The 26,338-nt window shown below is 43.6% G+C and overlaps 1 protein-coding gene across 2 annotated transcripts in view; it reads left to right on the forward strand.

The window, feature by feature from the left end:
- Window positions 1-886: 886 nt before the first annotated feature.
- The window catches only part of SLC16A2 (solute carrier family 16 member 2), a 93,271-nt gene continuing 67,819 nt past the window's right edge, over window positions 887-26,338 (forward strand). Inside the window, exon 1 of one of the 2 annotated variants that reach the window (XM_090264992.1) lies at window positions 887-1,437. In XM_090264992.1, coding sequence (XP_090121118.1) covers window positions 1,044-1,437 — 394 coding nt within the window. In that variant the 5' untranslated portion in view covers window positions 887-1,043. The remainder of the gene's footprint in view (window positions 1,438-26,338) is intronic. The other variant, XM_090264991.1, reaches the window with a different exon arrangement.

Here is a 26,338-nt window from a genome sequence, read left to right on the forward strand (position 1 = left end):
TACCCAAACTGGCGGTTCAACCTGGGGCCGACTCCTAGTTCCCCCAAGCGTGACCGACAGCCGGGAGGAACCTGAGCTAAGCCCGGCTCTTTCCCCGCCCAGGTCCGGCCCCCTCCGGTGCCACTGCACCTCTCTCCCTCCCTGGCCCGGCCCCTGGCCCAGACCCAGCCCTCTACGGCTTCTTTGGGCTGCAGGTTGGCGCAAACAAAGCCCTGATTGACTGCCGGGAGGGGCGGGCCTCACAGCCGGGCCTCCTTCTCTCCTCCGCGCCCGGCCAGGGATTTGGCGGAGGGGGAAAGACAAGAGGGGGAGTATGCAGGCCATGGGGGTCTGATCCCCCAGGCTTCCGGAGATTGTAACCACGCTGTTCTAAGCCTAGGTTGTCCCCTCCTGGTAGCCCCCCTCAAACCCAATGGGGGGCTGTAGAAACTCCCTAGCTCAGGGTGGGGTCTCACCGGCCAGCTCTAGTCCTGAGGTCCCCAGGGCCACCCCAGTTCAAAGCTGCTTGTTTGAAAGGAGAAAGAGGGTGCTAAGGACAGGCGGGATATTCCTTGGAGATGGAATTTATCGATACCCGTTTGGAGCTTGCGGGGGGGGGGGGGGAGAAGGTAGGGGAACAGGATAGTTTGTGCCCTCGTTTTTCCATTTTAACTGTCCCTTTGCTGGGCATCAGGACAAGGAGGACAGGATTTAAGAGTTTGGAAAGGGAGTTGAGGTACGCAGGGGCGGCTAGAGTATGTAGACAAGTATGAGGAGGAGGAGGAAGGGCTGGGAAGAAGAGAAGCTGTAGCGGCTGCCGGTTGAGGGAGGAAGAGGTGGGGGTGGGGGAGGAGGAGAGGGAGGAGAGAGATGACATGGGAGAGGAGGAGGGGGCTTGGAAGGGGGAGGAGGAGAGGGCTCGAGGGACCGTCTGTCGCGGGACAGGCTGGCCAGCTGGGGCGAGGAGCCTGGAGGAGGAGGCAGTGGTGGCAGCAGCAGAAACAAGCACCAGGCACACAGCGGCTTCTCCGGCCCTAGCAGCCACAGTCCCCTGGCCGGCCGCGATGGCGCTGCAAAGCTCAGCGAGCGAGGAAGCCAAGGGGCCCTGGCGGGAGGCAGACCAGGAACAGCAGGAGAGGGTGGGTAGCCCTGAGCCGGAGCCGGAGCCCTTGCCACTGCCCTCACCGGAGCCCCAGCCCCTACCAGACCCTGCCACCCTGCCGGAGCTGGAGTTTGAGCCTGAGCTGGTGCACGAATCCGAGCCCACGCCCACTGTGGAGACCCGCGGTACAGCGCGCGGCTTCCAGCCCCCCGAAGGTGGTTTTGGCTGGATGGTGGTCTTCGCTGCCACCTGGTGCAACGGCTCTATCTTTGGCATCCAGAACTCCTTCGGGATCCTCTACTCCATGCTGCTGCAGGAGGAAAGAAAGAACAATCGCCAAGTGGAGTTCCAAGCAGGTGAGTGCCCCCGAGCGCGCCACCTGGCATGCAAGGCAAGGGTTTCTGTTCCCACTGCTACCGACCCCATACCTTCTAGTCCGAGGAGCTCTTCCAGCGCGCCGCTTCGATTACTCCCCTCGCCCACTGCCCATAGCGCTGCTAAGGCGCGGGTTGAGGGGCTCCAGGCAGCTTTGGCTGTGGAGACTTAGGCGCAAGACATCCTGCGTGGGACCTGGAACATTCATTGATCACAGGGCAAGGAATGAACTTTATTGCCCTGAGACAAATACAGATGCATCTTTTGCGTTTGAAGTACTCTGACCGTGTTTCCTGGGGGAAAATATTTGCAGAATGTGTTTGGGGGATGGGGGTGCGAGGTGGGGGTGAAGTCATATAGAGAGAAGAGAGCTGGGAGGCTGGGAGGACTTGAAAAGAAACCGTACCGTGGATCTCTGCAAGCAGTCCCTGTTCTTGTTCGGGGAGCAGGCACTTTAGGAATCCTGGTGACTCTGAGCGAAGAGTCAAACACATGGCAAGCGTGTGTGTCTGCAGTACAGAGAAGAAGGGAGGGAGTGCGAGTGGGGGTGTGCGCACGTCTCTTTGCCCGTGTTGGTTACGGGCCCAGCCAGGCCCGGCTGTCCTCTGCCACTCTGAGGGAGCGAGCGGATCTCTGTGCCGTGTATGCTGAACCCCAAAGCAGACAGGAGGCGGTCTCCAAGGTCTCTAGCCCAGAGAGGCGTGAAACAGCTGGCAGGCTGGGGCCCTGTGGCTCACTCCGCGCCGCCCCCAGCTTCAGCCATGCCCTCTTTGGTGCCCTGCACCTCTCCGCTGTCCTGGGGTGCCTCTTTCAGCCTAAGTCGGAATGCTGGCCTCCACCTCTCCCACTTTTGCGTGAGGCCAACTTGGTCTTTCCCCTAAGACAAGCAGGGCTGGGAGGCATAGTCGTCACTCTCCAGGCCGGGGGCCCCAAGACCGCAGACTTGCGTGCACCTCGCATTTAGCTCGCGTGTGAGCTAAGAGAAGTCAAAGAAGCCATCCCGTTTTCCCAGCAAGCTACCGACAAAAGCCCCTCAGCAATTCTATTGAGTCTGGGAAGGGAGCTGAGAGGCTTGGCATGCCCTCTCCCTTAAGGCTCGCTCCCTCTTGTGGCTCCTCAGGACAGCTGCATTTGTGACCTGCTGAAGTTTGCAGCTCAGAATATGTACCTTCTCACAGTATTGACCTGGGCTGAAGGGTTCCCTCCCACTGCCAATACATCTGCTCCTCTCTGAGGGGGCCTGAGGATTATTTAGTAAAAACAGAAACCCTGAATTATGGGGCATCCACCTGTGGGTCCCCTGGCCCCTTTCAGAGCCTCTCCTACCGCTTTCAACCAAGGACTCATTATTTTAGTTTTTAGCTTCAATGAGCTGCTCTTGAACAAGGGGTCTGGGGGATCTTGGTGCCTCTGATCTTGTGACCCATTGGAGCCAGTGTGCGAGCTCCAGCTGAAAGTTTGAGTGTGTGTCAGTGGCTGTCCAGGGCAGTCTCAGGACTGCCCAGGATGCACTGATGCCTGAGTGGACTGGGTCGCTGGACTGTGTAGAACAACTTGTAGGGGGAAGTTACTGCCACACTCAACCCTGGGACTACCTTTTTCTGCTTTGATGCACTTCAGGGGCTCTTGGGGAGGCAGCCAGGGTAGGGCCTCTGGCTGTTGCCTAGGTTACTTGGGAGGGCACCTGCTGAACATTGCTCTTTGGTTGAAGGCAAGCTGTTAGCTTTTGGGTTCAGTGGCAAAATTAGGGAGAAACTTCATGGGAGGTAGTGGGGGATGGGCTGAAGCTAGGCCTGACATTCATGTGGTATGAGCAGGCCTAGAGCTGTGGCCTTAGGAGTGCATAAAAAAAACTTGGAATAACCACTCTTTTACCAGGAAGAGGTTCACTTCTGGGGAACAAACTTCAAAGTAGGTGATCATAGAGGACTCACAGGGAGGGCTGGTTGGGACTTCCCTGTCAAGACCTAACAGTGCAGCTGGGAAGGGGGGTGTGGTAGGCTGTGCAGAGGTGTGGCTGGTGTGTACTGTGACACAGACTAGGTCCATTGAGGGGCTGGAGTTACTGGTTTAAATTCTGGTTAGTATAGGTCAGGAAGGGACAGAAAGGAATTTGGTATGTTCTGAGGGTCTCAGAATACTTTGAGTTGGGTCCTTGTTGGAGTGTGTCTTGAATTCATGAAAGTTGTTTTTGATACTAAGGGCTCTCAGGAACACCTCAGTTTTTAACTTGAAAAAGTAGGACCACTCCAACCACATTCCTGAGCTCATAGAAAATCTCATCCTCAGCACTACCTTCTTGAGTCCCTCAGCTTTTTCAAGCAACCATTTAGATCCTGAGATTCCAAATATCTCTGCCTCCACACACTTCCTGCAGTGTACCCCAAAATTTCCAGCCACCTGTGCCACAGGGCTGTTTTCTCAAAGGGACAGAAGAAGCTAGCAGAAGCTTGCTAAAATCTTTATCATCAGTATTTGCCTAATAGCTGTTCTGGGGAACACAGAACATACACCCCCACAGTCAAGGAGGTTGGAGCATTGTCCATTTCTATCAATGTGTGACATGCCTTCCATCTCTAAAAATTTATGAATGTAATGTTTGGAGGCACCCCACAACCAAAATTCTCTTTGGCTAAGCCTAATATCTTCACAGCCTTAAACCTGCACTGATTGGCTTAATGGATATAAGGTTCTGCAGATGATTTGGACAATTGTGAGGGAGCCCCAGAGAAAGGTAGTTTTTATGTTTGGGAGCTAGGTCTATGTCAGAGAGGTCTCTGGGCATGGGAAAAGGTCACAGAGAGTGAAAAGGAAGTGAAACTCAAGCCATTCTAGAGCATGCAATGTATAGTCTCTGTGGACTCTAATGTGTACAGTTTTTGGTGACACTAGCAGTGTATCTTATCCCTTCTCTTCACCTGTTTTGAAATGGAAGCCAGCTTTCCTTGTGTCTTAGGCCTGGGAGGACTGCCAGACAAAAGTTTCCTGAGACAAAGGCAAGTGACCAAGGTCTGATTTAGGGGGGAAAAAAAGGAAAAGGTCAAGAGAAAAATGAGCTTATAATTTTTGCAGAGTTTGTGGGAACTTTGGGAGTCCCTCAACCCAGGCTGAGCAGCAGACAGGACAGGGGCAACCAGGCAATTTGGTGGGTATAACATGCTTTCCTGGGATGAGAGGGGAGCCTTTTGAGGAAAGGGAAAAGAGAAGCAAGGTGGCATTGGTTGCAGGTCCCATCTCTTTATTGGAACTCCGAGTTAGAGCTGGGGGAGGGTTAGGATTGGAGGTCCAGGGGACAAGGCAGAACAAGCCAGAGTTGTTAACATTAGCTCAAAGCTTAGGTCTTTTAAAACATGCCCCAGAGTAAACCTATTACCCTGCATTTCCACCTGGACTGCCAGTCTACCACTGAGCCATAAAATATGAAGGAAGGCATCTTTTATTGGGCAGTTTATAAGCATGGTCCTTGCAGGCTCCCAGGTGGGGAGGGTATGGCTAGGGCTCTCATCACCTAGGAACAGGGACAATGGTCAAGATTGGGCACAAGATAGTTCAGGCTCATGGGCTGCTATGATAAAGATATAATTTTCTAGGCATAGGAATATGGTACACTCTGACTTTTGGACAGGCAGAGTCCCAAGGATAGGTGAGACCAGTGGCAGAGTAGGCTCTTTCACCTTAGGGGCTTTCATTGCTTGGCTCAGTATCTCACTGGGATGACCACTAAATTGCTCACTGTGGGAACTAGGTATCTTTTGATCAAACCTACCAATGTTTTGCCTTTGGCTGAGGCTTTTGCTTACTGTCTAGAGAAGTTAGATCAGGTTGGCCCAGAACCTGTTATGGAGCTTCACATCACAGGGCCATTGGCTCGGCATATTTCTTTTCTTTTCTTTTCTTTTTTTAGTAAAAGGTGAAAGATTTATTCGTTTTGAAAAGAAACCAGAACATGGCTAGGCATATTTCAAATCACTCCTCTCTGCCTCCTTTCCAACCAAACTGGGTCCCAAACTGAGACCTTGACTCATACTGGAAGGCATCAGGGAGGAGAGGTTGGACTATTTGGAAGCCAACCAAGGAAGATACTTGTTTGAGTTCGAGTAGCTGGTTGAGGCTGGATTCTTGGCGTACTGTTTAGTAGCCTCAAACGCTCATTCTAAGTCTAAATCTGGACTCCAAAGGTCTGGTGATCTCAGTATTACTAACTAGGCAGTGACTATGGGTTAGATGACTTGTGTTCTTGACTTGCTGTGTGACTTTGAGCAGGCACTTTACTTATCTGTACCTCAGCATATCTATCTGTGAAATGAGAGGGTTAAGCTAGATGGACTTTCTAACTCTGCCATTCTATCTTTCTAGAATTTTGTGGTATTTTATTCTTTACTTTCACCTGGCATATTTTTTGACTCAAACAAATGGAATTTGTTAATCTGCCTGAAAGAGGGTACAGATGGGTTGGGAAAGCAATGAAAAGCCATTTAGTTATCATTTTCCACATTGTGTGTAAAGACTACAATGCTGTTTATATATACTGATGTAGTTGAAAAAAAAAAAAAACACCTCACTTCTATTTTACCCAATATCCAAAAGCAACTTTGGATATGCCACTACTTCTCCCAGAATGTCCTGCACAGCATAGCAATGGGCCTCCAAGAGGATTCCCTCTACTTGGCCTGCTACAGGCTAGCACACTGGATCTGTATGCTGCTGTTTCCTAGCATTTGAACTTGTTCCTAAAAAGCTTTAAACTGTAAACATTACCTTAAGCCTAAGTTTGGACCCCTCTACTGAAGCTTAATTTTTCACATCTCATTCTCATTTCTCAGAAATTCATGGTTACTATGACCTTGGGTTGCTGTTACTTCAAGATAGGAGAGTAAACCAAGATTCCTAAGTGGTGGATGTGAAAAGGCTGCCTCTTGCGATCCTAGAGAAGTCCCTCTTGGGTAGCCGCAATTGCTGGTCAACTTCGGCTTCACTCAAGGCTTAGCTGAGAGTGTGGCTACTGAAATAGCAGCCACAGAGCTCTCTCTCCTTTTCTCTGAATTTATACTTGCTTGTCATTGGAAATATTTCCTCCAGTGTCATGAAGAGTAATCAAACAGCTGGATTATCAACATTTGCAGAAATATGTAAAGGATGCCATCTCAACCTTTTGAGCAGATCAGTTTCCCAGAAGGCTGTGCTGCTTTCTCCACAAGTATCTTTTTGTTCTGTTGCATTTTGAAAAGAATCATTTGCTCTTTTCAGATTGTGTGAAAACTGGAGTGGGATTTCCTGTCTTGAAAAGATCTGTTTCACCTAGGACTGAATGAGTAAACCTTAGGGAAAATGCTTTGTTAATCACAGACACACATACACACTGTACACCTCAATTGAGCCATGGATTTTGAATATTTTATCAAAAAAAATCTTTTGCCATCTGTTTATGGAATCAGGTTTAATGTAACAGAGACTTCTGTAGGGTTTATGGGGGACTAGCGCAAAGGACTCAGACTGGAAAACTTGTCAGGTGAGAGTGAAGAGAATATGGCCATCCTGGGTTATATCTTGGCCTGCACCCCTTTGCAATTTCGCAACAGTGGGGCTTGGAAACATTTATTGAAAGCTTCTTTCTGCTTCCACCCTCTTCTTATCTTGTATCTCTCTCAGGACTCAAAGGGAAGAGGATTTAGAACATTCCAGCCTTCTCCTGTTTTAAGGATGAAAGAGGACTAAGCCTAGGGACATTTAATCACCTGCTTTGAAGATGGGTGCTGTGGTAACTAATGTGAAATCACCTGCCACCTGTTTGTGGGTGGCTAATGTGGCCTGTTTGGGTGACTTGAGGAAGTACATGCCTCTTCACCCTGGTAGTCTTGCCCTCCTCTATCCTATACTTTGCTCCAGCTTCTGGGGTTGGTGGGAAAAGGGATGAAATTGGCTGTTCTGACCACATACTTTCTTGGCTCCTCCTACTTCCATGGTGCATTTGCATCAGCTTTGCTAGATATGGCCCCTCTCTTCCCCCCAATATTGTTCTCTCTCTTCTCTTCTTTCCCTTGCTCAACTAGAGTAACAACTGGGGTTTTGCATGTTGTACAGGCCCAACTCCAGCCTGGAACTCAGGGCCAATTCTACACATTTCACAGAGACATCTCTTCCATTTTCCCCTTTCTCCCCTATCTTATTCTCCACTTTCTGGGGGAAGGGTGACTTTCTGTGGAGCACTCAAGAGTGTGGAAGCCATCACCTCTGGATTTTCATAGCAGTAAGATAGCTGCTATGAAACCCTTTTTGTCATGTCCACACCTCTTTTCATAGCCCCAGGACCCCAGCCAAGGAGACAGTATTATAGCAGGTCTTATCCAATAGTATCCAAAAATGTCCTCGTCAGTTGCACCCCTTTCTCTTCAAATCCTCACTATCACTGTCCCCCATCTCTAGGGCCAACTAACCCTCCAGAGAGTTCAGATTGGTATTCAGTAGCTTCAGGAGTTCTGGATAGAACAGAAGTGTTCATTCTGTTTTGACCCACTATCATTTCTCTTTTGCCAAAAAATATTGCAGAATTGATTGTAAAGGAGTTGAAGAAGGGAGGAAACAGATACACAAGTCCTAATTAGAGTCAAAAGTGCCTTCAGTGGGGGTGGAGAGAGGGAAGTGAAGCTCCTATCCAGGTTAGTTTCTTCTCTGCTTCTATGTAGCTGAAGGTAAAAGAGAAAGAGAACTGTCACTAAACAAGCAGTCTCCACACAGTCTCTTTGCCCAACTTATCCTGTGGATTTGCCTGCATACCCTCTTACCCAGTCTAGAAGGGTATGTACATGCATCCATGTGCCCTGACCTGTGTGTACGTGTGTATATCTGGGTGAGTAATGCCTGTCTGAGCCAGTTAGCACAGTTGCTTAGAACATGGTATCTATGAGGCTGAGGTCACAGGTTCAGTCACTGAACTTATCACAAAGAAAAATATCTTCTGTTTCCCATGCATGCCCCTCATGTGGGGTTGCCACTAATCCTAGGTGGACTGAGAAGTATGGAGATGATTTCCTATAAACTCTCCCTGCTACTGGGAAAAAGATGCAAAGCACATAGCTTAGTGATAACTGCTCTACTGCATTCCACAGTATGATTTTTGACATTTGCTCCTGTTAAAAAATAATAATAGGTCACATTTATTCAGCATTTAGCAGTTAACTCTGTGTCAGCCATTATATTAAGCACTGTACATGTACCAACTCATTTTAATGCTGATCAGCCCTAAGAGGTAGGTACCATCATTCTCTCCATTTCTCAGATAAAGAAACAGAGGCACCGAAGTTAATTAACTTGCTTAAGCTCCTATAGCAAATAATAGCTGAGCCAGTATTTGAATCCAGAGAGTCTGAGTCCAGAACTCCTGCTTTTGGATATTACTTATTATATAGTAAAGATGTGTGTATGGAGGGGCAGCTACCAAGGGGGACTGCTGCAGTTTTCCATTCCTGTAGCCTCAGAGCATCCTTGTGACAAAGGGATAAAAAGAGATGACAAAAAAAGGGTTTAGTAAACCAAAGTCCAACAAGTCTTGTGATATGTGACAACCTGTTCTAACCCCCCATCTTACTCCACCCAGAGTCATGATCCTTGGGTTCAAATATGGTCAGGGAAACTGTCTCTTTTTAGTTGTTTAGCCCTGAACAAGTCACATCAGCTTCCAAGGCTTCAATGTTCTCATCTGCACAATGAGCTTAACAATATTTACTTTTATAGGACTATGAGGGTCAAATGAGATTGTGTAGGCGAAAGACCTTTGTAAATTGTGAAGGGGGTTGCTATTGTGGTTGCTGTTATTATTATCTAGTAACCTTATCCAGCCCTTAGAAATTGAGTAGCTATACCTTTCTTTAAATATTTCTGGAAGATGAATTAACCCCTCCCCCCTACTTTCCACCTCCCCACTTCATTTCTTCCCTATCTCCCCTTTGCATTCTTCTGCAATTTGACCCGGGTGTCCTGTAGCTAAGGACTGGCTGTGTTCTTTTTTGTTGTTGTTCTTCAGTTTTGTAAGAGCCCGGGGAGAGGAGGGGCCAAATCCCAGGTCATATACATTCAAGGAAACAAGGCATGTTGAAATATTTATAGCTCTTGGCAGGAGCTCACAAACCTCCCTGAAAGTCAAGGCCTGAGGTTTTTAGTAAGAATTGCTAGGAGTTGGAGGTGGATGCTGGGTGGAGTTAGGGTGTCACTTCCTCCTAAGGGTCTTTCACAGAGCCTCTGTTATCCTGCAGGTAGTGAGGAAGAAGAAAAGGGATATTTAGGGTTAGAAGGCCTGGGCCAGGGGACTTTAAACACAGAAGGGGGCCTTGCTCATTTGTATTCAGTTTTGGAGTAGACCAATTTCCTTGTGCTCTAAACAGGATAGCCCTGGAGAACACAGACCACAGAAAGCAACAGGAGTTTTGAACAAACATTTTAGTGACCACTTAGGGAACCTTCATTAAGACCATTTAATAGGCAAATCAGAATGGAAATGTTTCTCTTCTTTGTTACAAACAACAAAACAAAATCCCCAAGACCTTCTTTGAAACTAAGATTTCAAGTTATTAGGACTTACTATTTTGATTTTCTGTGTTTCAAACGTCTGAGCTGGAAGGCATTTCACAGACTACCTGATCCTATCCCTTCTAGTTCCCATTTTGCAGGTATGAAGTGAGATCAGCATTATGGGAAGATGATTGTACTGGAGATTGGTTTGTAAGAGGGGTTGTGAAATGGGTGCAAGTGCTGGGGCTTCTGGTACCCTGGGAGTTCCCCAATTCAATCACTGGCATATTGACCCTTTTATGTCTCCTGGAACTTTTTCAAAGTCAACCCCCAGGCACCACTTTGTGGAAAGAGATTGTATTATATTTTAATAAATGTAATTTTATTTATTTAATATTAGTCAAAATCCAAGAGGTACAATGGTGAAAAGTGTCTCCCCCACCCCTGTCTCCCAGCTACCCTGTTCCCCTTGAGAGAGGCCACCAGTGTTTCTTTTTAGAAATATTCTGTATATGTACAAACAATTGTGTGTGTGTGTGTGTGTATACACCCTATTTTTAAAACACAAATGGTAACCTATAATTTACATTACCCTCCATTTTGCCTTCTATACTTCAAAACATATCAAGTTCATAAAGTTCTCAGGCTGTTTTTATAACCACACAGCATTTTATAATATGGGTATATCATAATTTATTCAATCAACACTTTGCTAATAGGAATTCAAGTTGTTACCAATCTTTGAATATGGGCTTTGGAATCAAACAGTACTAGGTTCAGTTACTTACTGCATGGCTGGACAAAGGTTTCAGTGTTTTCAAGTCTGAGTTCTCTCATGTATAAAATAAAGATAATAATAATATTGCCATTATTGGTGAGGATGAGACATATAAAGCATTATGTGCTAGGCTGGACCTTGGGTGAGCCAGGGAAGGAAAAGTGTCCTTCAACAAGTTTATAATTACTTTGAGAAGATGTACTATTCCAAACAACCATAGATCACTGCTAAGTAGTAAAAATACATGTATATATAAAATTGAATGCAATTTTTGTGTGATGATGTGAAAAAAGAGAGATGGGTATGAGGGCCGGGGGAATCAAGGAAGGTTTGCTGGTAGAGTTATAACTTGAAATGAAATTTAGCTAAGTGGAGAGGGAGCCTGTGAATTGGGCAGTGGCTGGGTGAGGGTTGAGAACTAGACAGTTTGGTTGTTTCTCAGAGTCTGGGTCTTTGCCCTCTCTGGGAGTCCAGTGAGTCACTCTTTTCCACTAGACCCTGAAGCAGGTGGGGTAGAGTGGAGAGGCATGAGGAGAGGCAAATACTGAGGATATTTTAGAGAAGGTCATGGGGGGGGGGATGTTTGGGCACTGGGCCACAGAATGAGGTGCCTGCAAATGGCTTGTGGCATAACCTGCCCAGTCCACATCACCTTCTCTTCTATGTCAGCAGCCCAGGTACTTTTTCTAAGAGGTTCAAGAAGAAGAATAAAGGTCCCAAGAACAGAAGTGGCAGCAGCTCTCAGCCCCTCACAGTGAGTCCTGAACTGACCTCCAGATGCTGTGAGACCCAAGAGAGGATTTAGAGTATTGAGTGATAATGATCTCCTCTGTGTGTGGCACATTATAGTTTACATCTTAGTTGATGTTTAGCCTTGCAACAGAGACAGTTACAAAATAAAATACTCAATTGAATTTCATCATGTATTAACATCTTTGATCACAAGTGCTAAAAAATGAACAAAGTGGTTTGTATTACTTAGGGGAAAGTTCATGGCAGGAAAGTGCTGTGTAGAGATTCATATTCCCAATTTATAATTGTATATAGTGGAGAGAAGACTGAGGGCAAGTGAGTGGCCTAAGGTCATACACTTAATATTTAGCAGAGCTGAGACTAGAGTCCAGGTCTCCTAATTCCATGTAGTTGCTCCCTTAAAGCTGGAATAGAGTTTTTTCTAAACTTGATAGCAACGTGGAGTTTAAGGTATGGATGAGAAATGCTATAGAATGATGAAAAGCAAATTAAAAGACAATTGGGAGTCAAAAAGTTAAGAGAGACAGAAATGAGAGTCATGGAAGAAAGGATCTAGGTATAGCTAAGGTCTGCTAGCACTGGATCAAGAAAGAGTATTGGACTGGGAGTCAGGAGACCTGGGTTCTGCTTCTGCTTCTGCTAATGTCCTTACAAGTCCCTTCCTCTTTCTGGGTCTCAATTTCCCCACTTATGCAATGAGAAAACTGGACATCCTAGAGTCTTAGTTATGCTTAAACCAAAGAGGCCTCCTTGAGAGGAGGCAAACCCAGCATTTACCTATTCCTCCATCTTCACCAAAAGTCCGAGAAGATCTGTTTTTCATTGTCATCAGAGAAGTTGTTCTCTTACACTCACTAACTTACCATTTCCCATCACTACCAACCCATTGCCAAGAAGTACCAATGACCATGTCAAAATTATGACTAATTATAGAACAACAATCCTGCAGAGCCACCTGAAGATTAGCTGAACAGAAGTCCTATAACTAAGGATATAAAGTAGAAGCTACATTGAGACTGGTAGGAAGGGCAGAGATGGGAAATGGGCTGGTCCCACACCTATATGTGGTAGTTAAGAATTGGAACGGGTATCTGAGGGGTCTCAGACACACACCAGGCTTCCAAGTGCCAAAAAGAGGAATCCCCAGAACATCAAGTTGTGAAAATCAGTGTGGATTTGATCTGGGTGAGAAAGAGGACTGCTATAGACCCATTTGTATCCTTAAAGAGCCTGAGCACAGACTCTCTCACTCACAAACACTCACCCTAAGCTCCAGTGAAGGGAAAAACAGCTCAAAAATCTCCAAGAACATTCAGGGAGGAACTGAATTGCCTGGTTTCAGAGTGAGGGCTGCAGGGGCACCTCTCTCTGGACAGAAGTGCTAGCAAGTGCCATTGTTCCTTTCTTAACCAAGCCCCCACCAAATCTGCAGCTGCAGGTGGGTACCACATATGACTATCAACTTGGCTAACACCTCTCACTCCACCCTAGTGATTCCCTGAGACCCTGCCCCACCCAACTCATGCACCAACCTGAACCTCTTTCAGCAGTAGTTCTTTACAAGTCACTGGCCTGCCCCAGCCTGCACTGCAGACTTTCTTAAAATCTCTCAAATGTCCACAACCCCCAAACAAGCAACAGCTGGCCTCAGTGTGCCCTGTACCTCTTGCTAAGTGGCCCCAAGCCCTGCTCTATTGATAGCTGACCTCAGTTTGCAGCGTAGTCTATCCCAAGTACCTCCAAACCCAACACAGATAACTACCAACCACGGATCACTTTGTAGCTCCGAGAAGGAGGCCCCAGGACAGGCAGCAGCAGCATCTAAACTTGGGTGACACCAGAGACCCTCTAAAAAAGTCCCAAAACCAACACACAGTTGTTGGCTTCAGATCATACTAGAACACTACACACAGTTACCTCCACAAGTGACATACCTAAAGGATGAACTCAGGAGGCATCAAAGAACCACTAAAGAAAATCCTACTCTGTGAGGTCAGCCTCCACACAGTTGCTCATCTGCTGTAGTCATGGCCAGTCCTCATAGCCAGTATTCCTGAGGGTCAACCATACCCACTGATGTGCCAACAACAATCAAGGCTCAAATACCACAGGAGGACAAACAATGCACACAACTGACATCCTTGGAGCATCTGGCTCAGGGGACCAGGGAGATTGCCACCAGGACCCACAGGATACCTTGTATATAAAGGCAACCCTGCCAAGACTGCAAAACATAGCAGGTCTACCTTATGCATTGAAACAAACATAGGGAAGCAGTCAAAATGAGGAGACAAAGAAACATGTCCCAAGTAAAAGAACAGGACAAAACTCCAGATGCATAGCTAAATGAAATGAAGACAAGCAAACTATTATATACCGAGTTCAAAACACTGGTAATAACAATGCTCACAGAACTTAGTGAGAAGAATGGATAAACTCAGTGAGAGCTTAAACGAAGATAGAAATAGACATGAAGAATGTAATAACTGAAATGACCAATACATTAGAGGAAATCAACAGTAGATTAAATGAAGTAGAGAATCAAATCAGTGACTTGGAAGACAAGGTAGCATAAAACGCCCAATCGTTTTTGCTATTTGCAAAAAGAAAACATTTTAAATGAGGATTGTTTAAGGGACTTCTGGGACAACATCAAGTGTACAAACATTTGCATCATAGGGGTAACAGAAGGAGAAAAGAGAAAGCAAGAGATGGAAAACCTATTTCAAGAAATAGTAGTGGAAAATTTCTCTAGCATGGTGAAGGAAATAGACATACAATGAAGGAAGCACAGAAAGTCCCAAACGAGATGAACTCAAAGATGTCCACACCAAGACACATCACAATCAAAATGCCAAAGATTAAAGACAAAGAGAATCCAAAAAGCAAGAAGAGAAATGCAGTTAGTTACCTACAAGGGAGCTCCCATAAGAATGTCAGCTGATTACTCGACAGAAACTTTGCAGGCTAGAAGGGATTGGCAAGAAACATTCAAAGTGATGAAAAGCAAGGACCTGCAACCAGGATTACTTTACCCAGAAAAGCTATCATTTAGAATTGAAGTACAGATAAAGAGCTTCTTAAATAGGAAAAAGCTAACTGAGTACATCACCACCAAATAAATATTACAAGAAACGTTAAAGGCTCTTCTTTAAGAAGAAGATAAAAAAATATGAACAATAAAATGGTAACAAATACATGTCTCTCAACAGTTGAATTTAGAAAACAAGATAAACAAACAAGCAGAACAGAAACAGAATCATAGATACAGAGAACATTTTGATGGCTTCCAGATGGGAGTGGGGTCAGGGGAATGGGCAAAAGTGGTCAAAGGATTAAGAAGCACAAATTGGTAGTTACAGAATAGTCATGGGAATCTAAAGTATAGCATAAGAAATAGAGTAGCCAAAGAACATATATGCATGACCCATGAAAATGGACAATGGTGTGGGGATTGCCTAAGGGAGTGGGGGAGGGGAGGGTGCTGGCTGGAGGGAGGCAAAGGGGGAAAAATTTGGACAACTGTAATAACATAATCAATAAAATATAATTTTTTTAAAAAGAAAGAAACAAGACCCATACATATGCTGCCTCCAAGAGACCCACCTCAGATCTAAAGACATACACAGATTGAAAGTAAATGGCTGAAAAAATATTTTATGCAAATGGTAATGAAGAAAAGCTGGGGTAACAATAGTTATATTGGACAAGATATATACTTTCAAACAAAAACTATAGCCCTGGCTGGGTAGCTAAGTTGGTTAGAGCATCATCATGATACACCAAGGTTCAAGACCTGGTCAGATCATATACAAGAATCAACCAATGAATGCATAAATAAGTGGAACAACAAATTGATCACTCTCTCTCCTCCCCTTTCTCTCTCTCTCTCTCTCTCCCCACTCTCCTTTCCTTTCTCTCTAAAAAATAAAATGAATTAAAAAATAAAAAAGGAAAATAAAGGGATAATTGCAACAAGAGGATATAACCCTTGTAAACATTTACACACCCAATGTAAAAAACCTAGATTGACAGTAATACAGTAATATTAGGGGACATTAACACCTCATTGATATAAATGGCTAGATCACCCAGACAGAAAATGAACAACAAAACAGTGGCCTTAAATGATGCATTAGAGCAAATGGACTTAATTGATATTTTTAGGACATTTCACCCCCAATCAGCCAAATATACTTTCTTTACAAGTATACATAGAACATTTTCCAGGATAGACCATATGTTAGGACACAAAATAAGTCAGAAAAAATTCAAGAAGATTGAAATCATATCAAGCATCTTCTTGAATCTCAATGGCATGAACTTAGAAGTCAACCTAAATAAAAGACTCAAAAACATTTATATACAAAGGCCACAATCAACTCAATAAATTTAGGAAGATTGAAGTCATATCAAGCACCTTTTTCAATCACAATGGTATAAAAATAGAAATTACAATAAGAAAACTGAAAACACAAACATATGGAGGCTAAATAACATGCTATTAAGGAATGGGTTAACAATGAGATTAAGGAAGAATTCAAAATATACCTTAAGACACATGAAAATGAAAACACAACAAACCAAGATCTATGAGACACACAGCCAGAGAAGTTCTAAGAGGAAAATTCATAGCAATACAGGCCTACCTCAAGAAACAAAAAATTTTCAAACAATCTACCCTTACACCTAAAGAAACTAGAGAAAAAAAAAGTACAAACAAAGCCTAAAGTGATTAGAAGGAGGAAATAATAAAGATCAGAGTGGAAGTAAACAAAATAAATCAACAAACAACAAGTGCTGGTGAGAATGTTGAGAAAAGGGAACCCTTGTGCACTGTTGGTGGGAATGCAGATGGTACAGCCACTATGGAAATCAATGTGGACGTTCTGCAAAAAGTTAAAAGTTGGATTACCATATGATCCAGCAATCCCACTTCTGGGTATTTATCTGAAGAAATCCAAAATGCTAATTCAAAAAAATATGTGCATCCATGTGTTCATTGTAGCATTATTTACAATAGCCAAGATATGGAAACAACCTGTCTATCAAAAGATGATTGGATAAAGATGTTGTACATATATAAAATGAAATCTTACTTGGTCATAAAATTGAATATGGATGGACTAAGAGATTATTATGCTAAATGAAATAAATCAGAGAAGACAAATATCATGTTTTCAGTTATATGTGTTATCTCAAAAATAAAATAAATGAACAAACAGAACAGAAACAAATTCATAGACACAGAGAACACACTGATGATTGCCAGAGAGAAGGGTTGGGGTACTGGGTGAAAAAGTTGCAACACTCAAGAAGTACATATTGGTAGCTTACAAAATAATCACTAGGATGTAATATACAGCATAGGGAATCTAGTGGATAATATAATAGCTATGTATGATGTCAGGTTGGTAGACACTTATGGGGGATCACTTTGTAAGTTATTTAAATGTTTCATCAGTACGCTGTACACCTAAAACAAATATAATATTAAGTGTAAACTGTAATTGAAAATAGAGATATCAAATTTTTTAAAAAAAAAAACAGGTCGAACAGAATAACAGTTATCAGGGGGGAGGGAGGAGGGAGAGAAGGGGGATAAGTAGGGGAAGGGTCTAGTCAAAGAACATGTATAAATGACTCATGGACATGGACAACGGGGTAGGGAATGACTGTGGGAGAAGGTGTGGGTGGGGTGGGGGGAGCAATGGGGAAAAAATGGAACAACTGTAATTGAAAAAACAATAAAAAATAAACAAATAATAAAAAAAACCCAGATCTTTCCAAATTCGAGAAAAGATGAATTTTGGAAAGGGTAGTTTTCTCATGTTCTCTATCTATCCTGTAGATTTCCCTCTAAGAAAGGCAAAAATAGACTGTGTGCACATGTGAGCACATGCCTAAATGTAAAGCTGAAATTTGGTGGGATAGATTATGACATGCTGAGGCAACATGCCTGGAAATCTCTCCTGAATATTCTCCACTTCAAGATAACTTTTCTAAGATCTTGGTTTTGTTTTTACAAAGGGTTTGTGTCCCATGTGTGAGGTACCACTGAGTGTCCTCTCAAGAGTGTCCTCTTGAGTGAGCATTGACTCTGGATCCAAATCATCTGGGTAAGTCCTGACTCTACTATTCAGCAGCTATGTGTCTTTAGGCAAAGCATTAACCTCTCTATGCCACTATTTCTTCATCTGTAAGAGGAGGAAAACAAGAATACTAAGAATACTTATTACATAGGGTTAGTCAATGAGTTATATGTAGCTTAGAACAGTGTCTGGCACATGGTAAGTATTACATAAACATTTGCTGTTCTTATCTCCCTAGTAGGCTAGTGTAACCCCAGGTGTGCCCAAGGGAACTTACAGTTACTCAGTCAGCAATTCTGGGGGTAAGAGTGCCTTTTCAAGGTACTCTGCTCCGATGTTGGTCATGCTCAGGACCAGATTAAGACATTTAGAGGCCCCAAGCACTGTTTTTCTGACTGTCAAATTCTGAAACAATTCATGAAATTTACATATTTTTCATTTTGGAGTGGCATTGCTTCACTGGCCATGTGCATCTTTACACCTTGTTATTTGGTACAGGGTAGAGAGCACTCTACAAAGAATCAGAAAACATGGGGTCTACCATTATCTGCAAATTTCATCACAATTTCCCTGTATGACTTTGGGCTAGGTACTTTACTGCCCCAAATCTCCCTCAGTTCCCTCATTTGTAAAATAGGCAAAAAAACAACCAAACAAACAAAAAAAAACAACCAAACAACAGATTGTATTTTAAGGTTTGACTTGAAATTAAGTGAAAAAAAAAATGCATGCAAAAATGCCTAGGACATTCGTGTTGCTTGTTTTCAGGATCAAATAAGAGAATAAACTGGAAATGCAGAATAAACTGGGGAAAAAATGCTGTTTATATGGGAGGAGTTGCTATTGTTAATACTCCCTGTTCCTAGCTGCCTTTACATAGACACAATAATTCTAATGTACCCAGCCTGGCTAATGTCCTGTGCTGCTGTGGTGTTTGCTTTGAAGGCTAGGTAGTCATCTGCTTCTGGAATTTCTAAGTCTACGGTGGAGAATCACAAGGTTCCCACAGAGTCCTCTTCCGTCTCCCAGGGACAAACTTTAACTGGGCTTTTGTGCACAAGAAAGGCTTTCTTTAAAAAAAAAAAAGTTTAATTAATTAATTAATTTATTTATTTATCTTTAGAGGGAGGGTAAAGGAGGAAGAGAAACATCCATGTGAGGGAGAAACATTGATCAGTTGCCTCTCACACATGCGCCAACCACGACAAACCTTTAATCCAGACACATGCCCCAAATGGGTATCAAACAGTCAACCCAAACAGCGAACCCTGGCTTTGTGGGATGATGCCCTGTTTTGCCAGCTGCCACACTGGTCAAGGCCAGAAAGGCTTTCTTGTCTCACCCACAGGAGCAATGGCAATCTCAAGTCAATGCAGACTAGTAGGAGAGATCTATTTGGGAAGATGTAACTTGTCTCAGGATGTTATTATTAGTCTATTACTGTAGATGAAGAAACTGAAGCTAAGAGCAGGTGAGCATGGCCAAGTGGATAGAGCGCCTGCCTGGGATACAAAAAGAAACTGAAGCTAAGGGAACTGAAGTAAAGGGCATGTAGACTGTAAGTGGCAGGTTCTACGGTGTGTGTGTGTGTGTGCACACACATGTGTGTTGAGATTGGAAGGAAGTTCATCTGGAAGCATATGAGAGGTGAGAAGTCTGGATTAACTATTAAGATAACCATCAGTCTCCAAGACTCAAATAAAACCAGGCAGCAAGCCTAATTGAAGTTAGGCAGTGAACCAAAAAGATACTGACTCTGTAGTATCTTTACATCGTTTTCTCTGTTTGGCTTGAATTCCTGCAAGAAGATTCATTATATTTCACATTTTTCTAGGTGTATCAAGGGGAGACAGAGAACTTAAACATGTCTCATGCCTGTATGAACAGACATACAATTGAGTATAGCGACTTACAAGGAGAGATGTAGTTATCCCAGCACACAACACAATGCACTACAGATAGTAAGTGATAAATGTGTGGTGAAAGAAGTGAAGGCTAAAGGTAGGAGAACATGGCCATGTTTGGGGAAAGGTTAATGCATTGTGGGCAAGAAGACCCAAGTGTTTCCTGCCTGTTACTCCAGGCATGCTAGCGAAAGCCAGGATCCACTGCTGCCTACTTGGGCCTTATTTGCAAGGCTGCTTTACAGGTGTGATGTATGAGTGCATTTGTTTTCCAAATCATTGTTTTTAACAATCAAGGTCAGAGTTTTGGGCTTTTCCTTTGCTGACCATGCCGCTCTGCTTAAGAAATCCCACAGGAAGCCTCCAAGCTGTACTTTGCTACAAGACACCTGGCAAATGACTCTCCAATTTCCTTCCCCTACCTATGGACTCTGATTTTAGTTGTGGGGGCCAAGATCTTCCCCCCGCCCTCTCCTCCTTCCCCTGGGACCAAACGGGTTTCTGAATTACAGAGTAGAGCCACACTCATTCATCTTCTGGCTGAGTCTGGAATTCCCAAAGCATGGTCTGCCTCATTGGCACTCCAGTTGTAGCGGGACATCCACCCAGTCCTTCCTTGGGCAGCCTGGCCTCCCCACCCTCAGTTTCCAGACTCAGCCTAAGTAAATTCTCTGCTTTTGTTCCCCACCATTAGAAAAGCAGGCAGGGGGAAAAGTCAGCTGTCTTGCTAGCACAGTGATACCTTTGGATGAAGAGAGCAGATTGCATCCCAGGTTCAAGTAGATTCTGACACACAATTATCCAGGGATTGTTAACTGAAGCTTGCCTACCTCTCATACAAAGACCAGAGTACTGGGGAGGTAAGTATGCAGCAGAAGAAAATTAATCTAGAAGAAAGAACTTCTCAACTTTGAGAATTATAAATCACTTTTGCAGATACAGCCCTAGGATTCAGCCTACTACCTCCAGTCATGCTAGAGAGATGAAGGGCTCTATTTTCTTACTGTCAGAAGTTCAGATTTTGGCCTAGGGCCTGGGTGAAGATGAGGATGACAGAATGACAGAGTTACCTAACTGTTTACAATAGAGAATGCATTCCTCCTTACCTGGTCTTGCCCCAACTTGTAATTGAATACCTCTCCCTTTGCCACCCCTCAATAAGTTTTTGTCCTTCTCTTACTAAATAAGTTACTGACTTGTTCAAATAAAAGGTCCAATGTTTAAGAGACTATAAGTATGTCTTTTCGGTCTGAACACATGGTTGATTTCAGTCTTTGTGCATTCTCAGGGAGGCCCATGTATGAAATGCCCAGACCTGAGTCATGTGAAGGCAGTTGCATGATAAAGGCTTTTTGGATGGTGACATTGATAATCATAATAAAGTACTTGGTCCACACTTAACTGAGATTCATATAAGTCTGGGCCTAGAAGGTCCTCAGTGGTCATCCAGTCCAGTGGTTCCTGACCCTGGCTGGCCATCAAAATCATCTAGGGAGTGTGTTAAAAATGCAGCTTCCTGGGGCCAGCCCATAATAAACCTACTAACTCACAATTTCTGAGGTGGGGCCCCAAAGTCTGCATTTTATTTTTTATTTTTTAAAATTATTTATTTATTTATTTGTCTGTTTGTTTATTTATTTATTTATGTATTTATTTATTTATTTTTAGAGAGAGGGGAAAGGAGAAATAGAGGGAGAGAAACACAACTGTGTGGTTGCCTCTCACCTGCGCCCCCAACTGGGGACCTGACGTGCAACCTAGTCATGTGCCCTGACTGGGAATCGAACCAGTGACACTTGGCTCGCAGGCTGACGCTCAATCCACTGAGTCACAGCAGCCAGGGCTCCAAAGTCTGTATTTTAACTTATCTCATCCAGTGATTCTGATATTAGAGATAATAGGCTAGGTTTGGGAACTGCTTGGTTGAATCTTTTGATTCTTTTTAGGTAAGGAAATTGAGGCTCAGTGGGGCAGTGGCCTTCAGCAAAGTGGCCATACAGGAAAGTAAGGGCAGAGCCCTTCTGTCTCAGTTGTCACCATCCCTTCTTTGCATAGAACACCCACATCACTTCATTCTGCCATTATTTATCTTTTCATGTCTCCAGAATTGTGAGTACTTTGATGGTGGGACAAAGTCAGATCCATCTCTGAGTCCTCCAAGTCCTTGAGCTTGATTCTTGAAGCCAGGCTCCCAGCATGCTGGGAAGGTTCACATTCTTAGGTCCTGTACCTCCAATTTTTCAGAGATAAAGGTTGGGGCAGGAGCTAGTGTCCTATTCTTTCAAAAAAGCAGGGCCGACTGCAAAGTTTCAAGCATGTGATCTGCCAGAGGTCTGTCCAGAGCTGTGTGGGAGCTGGCAGCCCAGTTCTTGAGCTGAGGGAGCCAGAATGTCTAGTGGCAGCAGGTTACCTGGAGCTTGAGCTCAGGCTGAGTGTCTATTTGTTTATCTCCAGGAATTTTGGCTTTATTCCCATTACAGTATTGCCAGCGGCAGCCTTAAGTGCAAGGATAATGACATGCTTTGAAAAATGCCTCAAACATCCATTATCCAGCATTGAGACACCTCCTTGGAGTTGTTCCTTCATGTCCACATCTTAAGCTGTGCTTATCACTCTCAAAGCACTGTTTCACCCTGTCTAGTTCTTCAGGTCTGCCCACAGCTTTTGCCTGCTATTCTTCCAGGCCAGCAGACTCTCATTTCTACTCTAGAAAGTAGAATGAAAAGATGACGGCGGTAGTAAGATAGGGCTGACCTGTAGTTTGCAGTTTTGTGCATTGAGATGAGCTCACTCCCCAGCTGGTAGCAGAGTATGGAGGAAGTAGCACTGACTGTCATTAGACACAGATTCTAACTTCACTAGTGGTATGTTCACTTGCTATGTGACTGTGGAGTAGGCCCTCACCTCTCTAACCCTCAGTTTCCCCACCCACACAACGAGGAGATTGGATTCAGAACCTTTCAGTTTTAATAGTGCTAATTCAAGAGCCAAGCTGTAGGATCAAGGAGGGGCACCTAATGGGTGATGATCATTTCCTGACCTCATGGTGCCCTGTTCATTCCACATCTTGAATTCACTCTTGAAAGAGATGGGTTATTACCCCAGGCTCAATCTATAACCTCCAAAAGCCATTTCCATAATATGTTCATGCCCTACTGTGCTGGCTTTAGGGGGACTCATCTAGATAATATCTCAGTGCAGCCAGATTCCACTACATTCTGGATATTTCAGCTTGAAGGCAGCCAGTTCCACAGAAAACTGCTTTTTCCCACTGGATGTGGGTGCCTGAGGATATAGCTAACTCTGCTTTCAGGATCCCTTCCCAAGTTCTCTCTTGCCTGCTCTGCAACATTGTCGGGCTTTTTTAGCACATTGATTCTCTCAGTTACATACCCCTCTAACTAGGTCACCTGCTGACACTGGCTCAGTGCCAGCAGCCTGTGGTTTCTCTGACTGGAATGGTCTTGATTCATCCTGTTGTGGGGAACTCTTCTGTTTGACAGTTTCGCTCTGGGGATTTCTTCTCTGCCTAACTAACCCTTCTCCTCCAAACAACCCCCACTCTCCTGCTCCTCCCCACTTCTTGCCCCAATCCCTTACGGATAATGGAAGATCTTTGTCTTGGAAGGGGCACTATGGTCTACCAGGAAGGCCTACCCTTTTCTTCTACCAGTCACAGCAACAAAGGCTAGCTTGGGGAACTTGAGCATTCCCCAAAGCCATTACTAATAAACTGATAATCTAACCAAACTTCATGTGTTTGCTATGCAAGATACCATCAAGATTAGTCCTTTAGTCACCTCCTTCCAACTAAATTGTTTTCCTTTTGTCTGTCCTATTGAGAAATTATGGACTTGCCCATTGTGTATCCTAGGGCCTAGCACAAGGCCTGGCTGATACATAATAGATACTCAGTATATACTTGTTGATTGAATAATGGCTGAACAAATGAAGACTAAACAGACCTAAAAACCAAAGGAAATAGTGCTAGCTGAGTTAGGAGACCCAGATAAGCCACTAACCAAACTTTTAACCTTGGGCATATTCCTTTCTCTCTGTAGAATTGAATGCTGAACTTAATGGTCTCTTAAGGGTCTTTCATTACTGGCAGTTTATGACTCTGTGATTTGAATTCCTGTACCAACTACCTCCAACCCAAAGAAGTAAAAGAAACCTCCATCTAGTCATCAGATACTATTTGGTTCATGTTGATAAGAACAAAAGACCTAAACTCTGGATTTTGTACCAAGCAATTTTAGAGGAAGCCACTGTCCCCCCATCCTGACAGTGGGGATTGCTTATTGGGTCTTACTTCCATGACTTAAAGGCACAACATTCAAGGTTCCCTACTCCTTGCCCCTCTACCCTGTCTTTGATGGCCCATGAAAAATATGTTGTATAAATGGTGTGCCCTGGGCTCTAGTGGTAGTTTAGGTGGGCAAGTTCCTGGAGACAGGGGAGTCTTGGTCATGACAGAAAAAAAATCCTTATCCTCTTTTGCAAGTGCATAGATCTTGATTTTGAAAGTCTCATCCAGCCATAAATATATATATATAGACCTACCTCTCTGGGATTAAAGGAAACCAGAAAAGGTAGAATCTCTCTTAATTAGTCTTTCCTTTCTTGTCCCTCTGGATTGGATTTCCATAAGGTTCTGTGGGTGAAGGACATGAACTTTAGAGACTCTTTTTATTAAGGATAACCTTTAAGAGAACTTCCAATCCTGTAAATCTATGATTCTCTTATTCCAAATGTGTTACAAGTAGAAAGGTGGTTTGTTTTGCATGTGTTCTTTGAGTGTGGTGAGTCAGGTTGGAGTTTGGGTTAGGCAGTGATTATGTGGGTATACGGTGAGTTTAAGATAGGACGTAGAGACTGCTGTTTGATGAAAGGCAAAGCATATTTATCAAAAAATGTATGCAGCCTAAAAAGTGTAACAAACAAATTGAAAAGCTGGTCACCCATACTTCCTATGCTTGCTCCTTCATATATACAATTAGGCTCCATGGTCAAAAATCAGATTTAGGCTAGTTAATCTCTGAGGTATGTTCTAGTTCTGCTGTTCATTCTCTGACTCCATGAGATTATTCAGACTTCCAATACACTTTTCCAATGACACCCCTGTGGTTACTTTCAAAGATTTATTCCAGGCAAGGAACGAATGACCATATTACATGGCTTGACCTTGGTAGGCTTGGCCATAAAGTGATGTAAAAGGTTGGTGGTTAGTGACAGATAGTGAGTTATAAAGCAGGGAGAACACTTTGAATCTTTGGGGCCTTGTAGCTCAAGAAGAGATCATAAAGGAAGTGTATGGATGTGTATTGGGGGGAATTTTCTCATATTGATGTGCCTCTTTGCATTGAAACATCATCCTCCAGGGGGTCCCCCTAACTGTCATGGGACAAGTGTCTCACAGGAAAATGTTACAGTTAAATATACCACACTGATCAAATGCCTTTGGTGTACTTGAGCCTTCCTGGTGTTATAAGTAGGAGGGGATGAACCTGGATTCGAATATGTCATGCTCTGTCAGAAAGAGAAAGGATGAGTATAGTAAGGGGCTTGATGGATCCCACAGTTGGGGAAGGGCTGAAGGAAGGGCCTTTATTTCAAGAAGGAAGAAACTCAAAGTCCCTGTCCACTGTCAGAACACAATTTGAGCTAAATTACTAATATTTCCAATAAGGCATCACATCACAACTGTAATGTCTATTGAACTTATTGTTTTCTCAACCCCCTAGGTATCTCTCACACATGTCTCTATTAAACCCTATCTCCCTTATTCTATAGTTGTGCAGGTTACTTTTTAATTCAAGTATAGTAACAGTCATTTATCATTGTTACAATTTACCATTCACCTTCACTCACCTTTCTTAAAAATCCACTTATACATCCCATCCATGACCATCTTCATGCATATTTAAATCTGGTTTCATTGGCTTGAAGAGCTGCATTGAAACCCCAAATAGCTCTTGGTCAGCAGATCATATATATATGTTTCCAGACCATTCTTTTTACTGCTCATCCTTTTTCCATCTGATTACCATGATTCCCCCACTCCAGCCAAGCCAGTGTCCTCATTGTTTTCCTCCCTGTACCCCAGTCATACTTCTGCCTCCAGGCATTTGAGTATATTAAGCCCTCATATTATGATACCCTTCTTGCTCTAATCCATCTTTCAAGACCCAACATAAGTCACTTCACCTTCCATGATGATTTATTCAACAGCTCTAAGTCACATTGATCTATCCTTTGAATTTCTAAATTTCTATTGCATTTCCTGTGTATTGATTTATACTTAATATTAAATAAGAATGTATATATGTATAAATTAATATTTCACTGCCTGCATTGGAGGTGTTTGAGTCATACAAGTGGGTTGTATGACTGCCTGGGTTCAAATCCAGTTCTACAATTTTCTAGTTGTGTGTCCTTGTGCAAATAACCCATTTCTCACTGTGTGGCTTAGTTTCCTCAAAATCAGGTTAGTAACTGTATGCAATGCATATGGTTGCTTGGTGGTTTAAGTGAATTTATATACACGAAATGTTTAGAACAGTGCTGGCACATGTAAGCACTCGAATATTAACTATCATTAGGATTATATGCTATATGCTTTCACATATTTTATCTCATTTGATCAGGGAGGAGGTTAAAGTGGGGATTGTCATCCCTATTTTAAATGAGTAAAGCTTGAGAGGTTAAATGGCTTGCTGAAGGTCATACAACATGTGAGCGGATATAGGGTTATTGGGGGATTAACTATAAAGTAGAGTAGAAAATGCTAAGGGCCATTGAGAAGAGGGGAGAAAAAGGCTCCTGGGACTTTAAAAGTTCTTCTGACTGA

The sequence above is a fragment of the Furipterus horrens genome, unplaced genomic scaffold (assembly GCF_987537825.1).
Source record: "Furipterus horrens unplaced genomic scaffold, mFurHor1.1.pri manual_scaffold_17, whole genome shotgun sequence".
In the NCBI taxonomy this organism is placed as follows: domain Eukaryota; kingdom Metazoa; phylum Chordata; class Mammalia; order Chiroptera; family Furipteridae; genus Furipterus; species Furipterus horrens.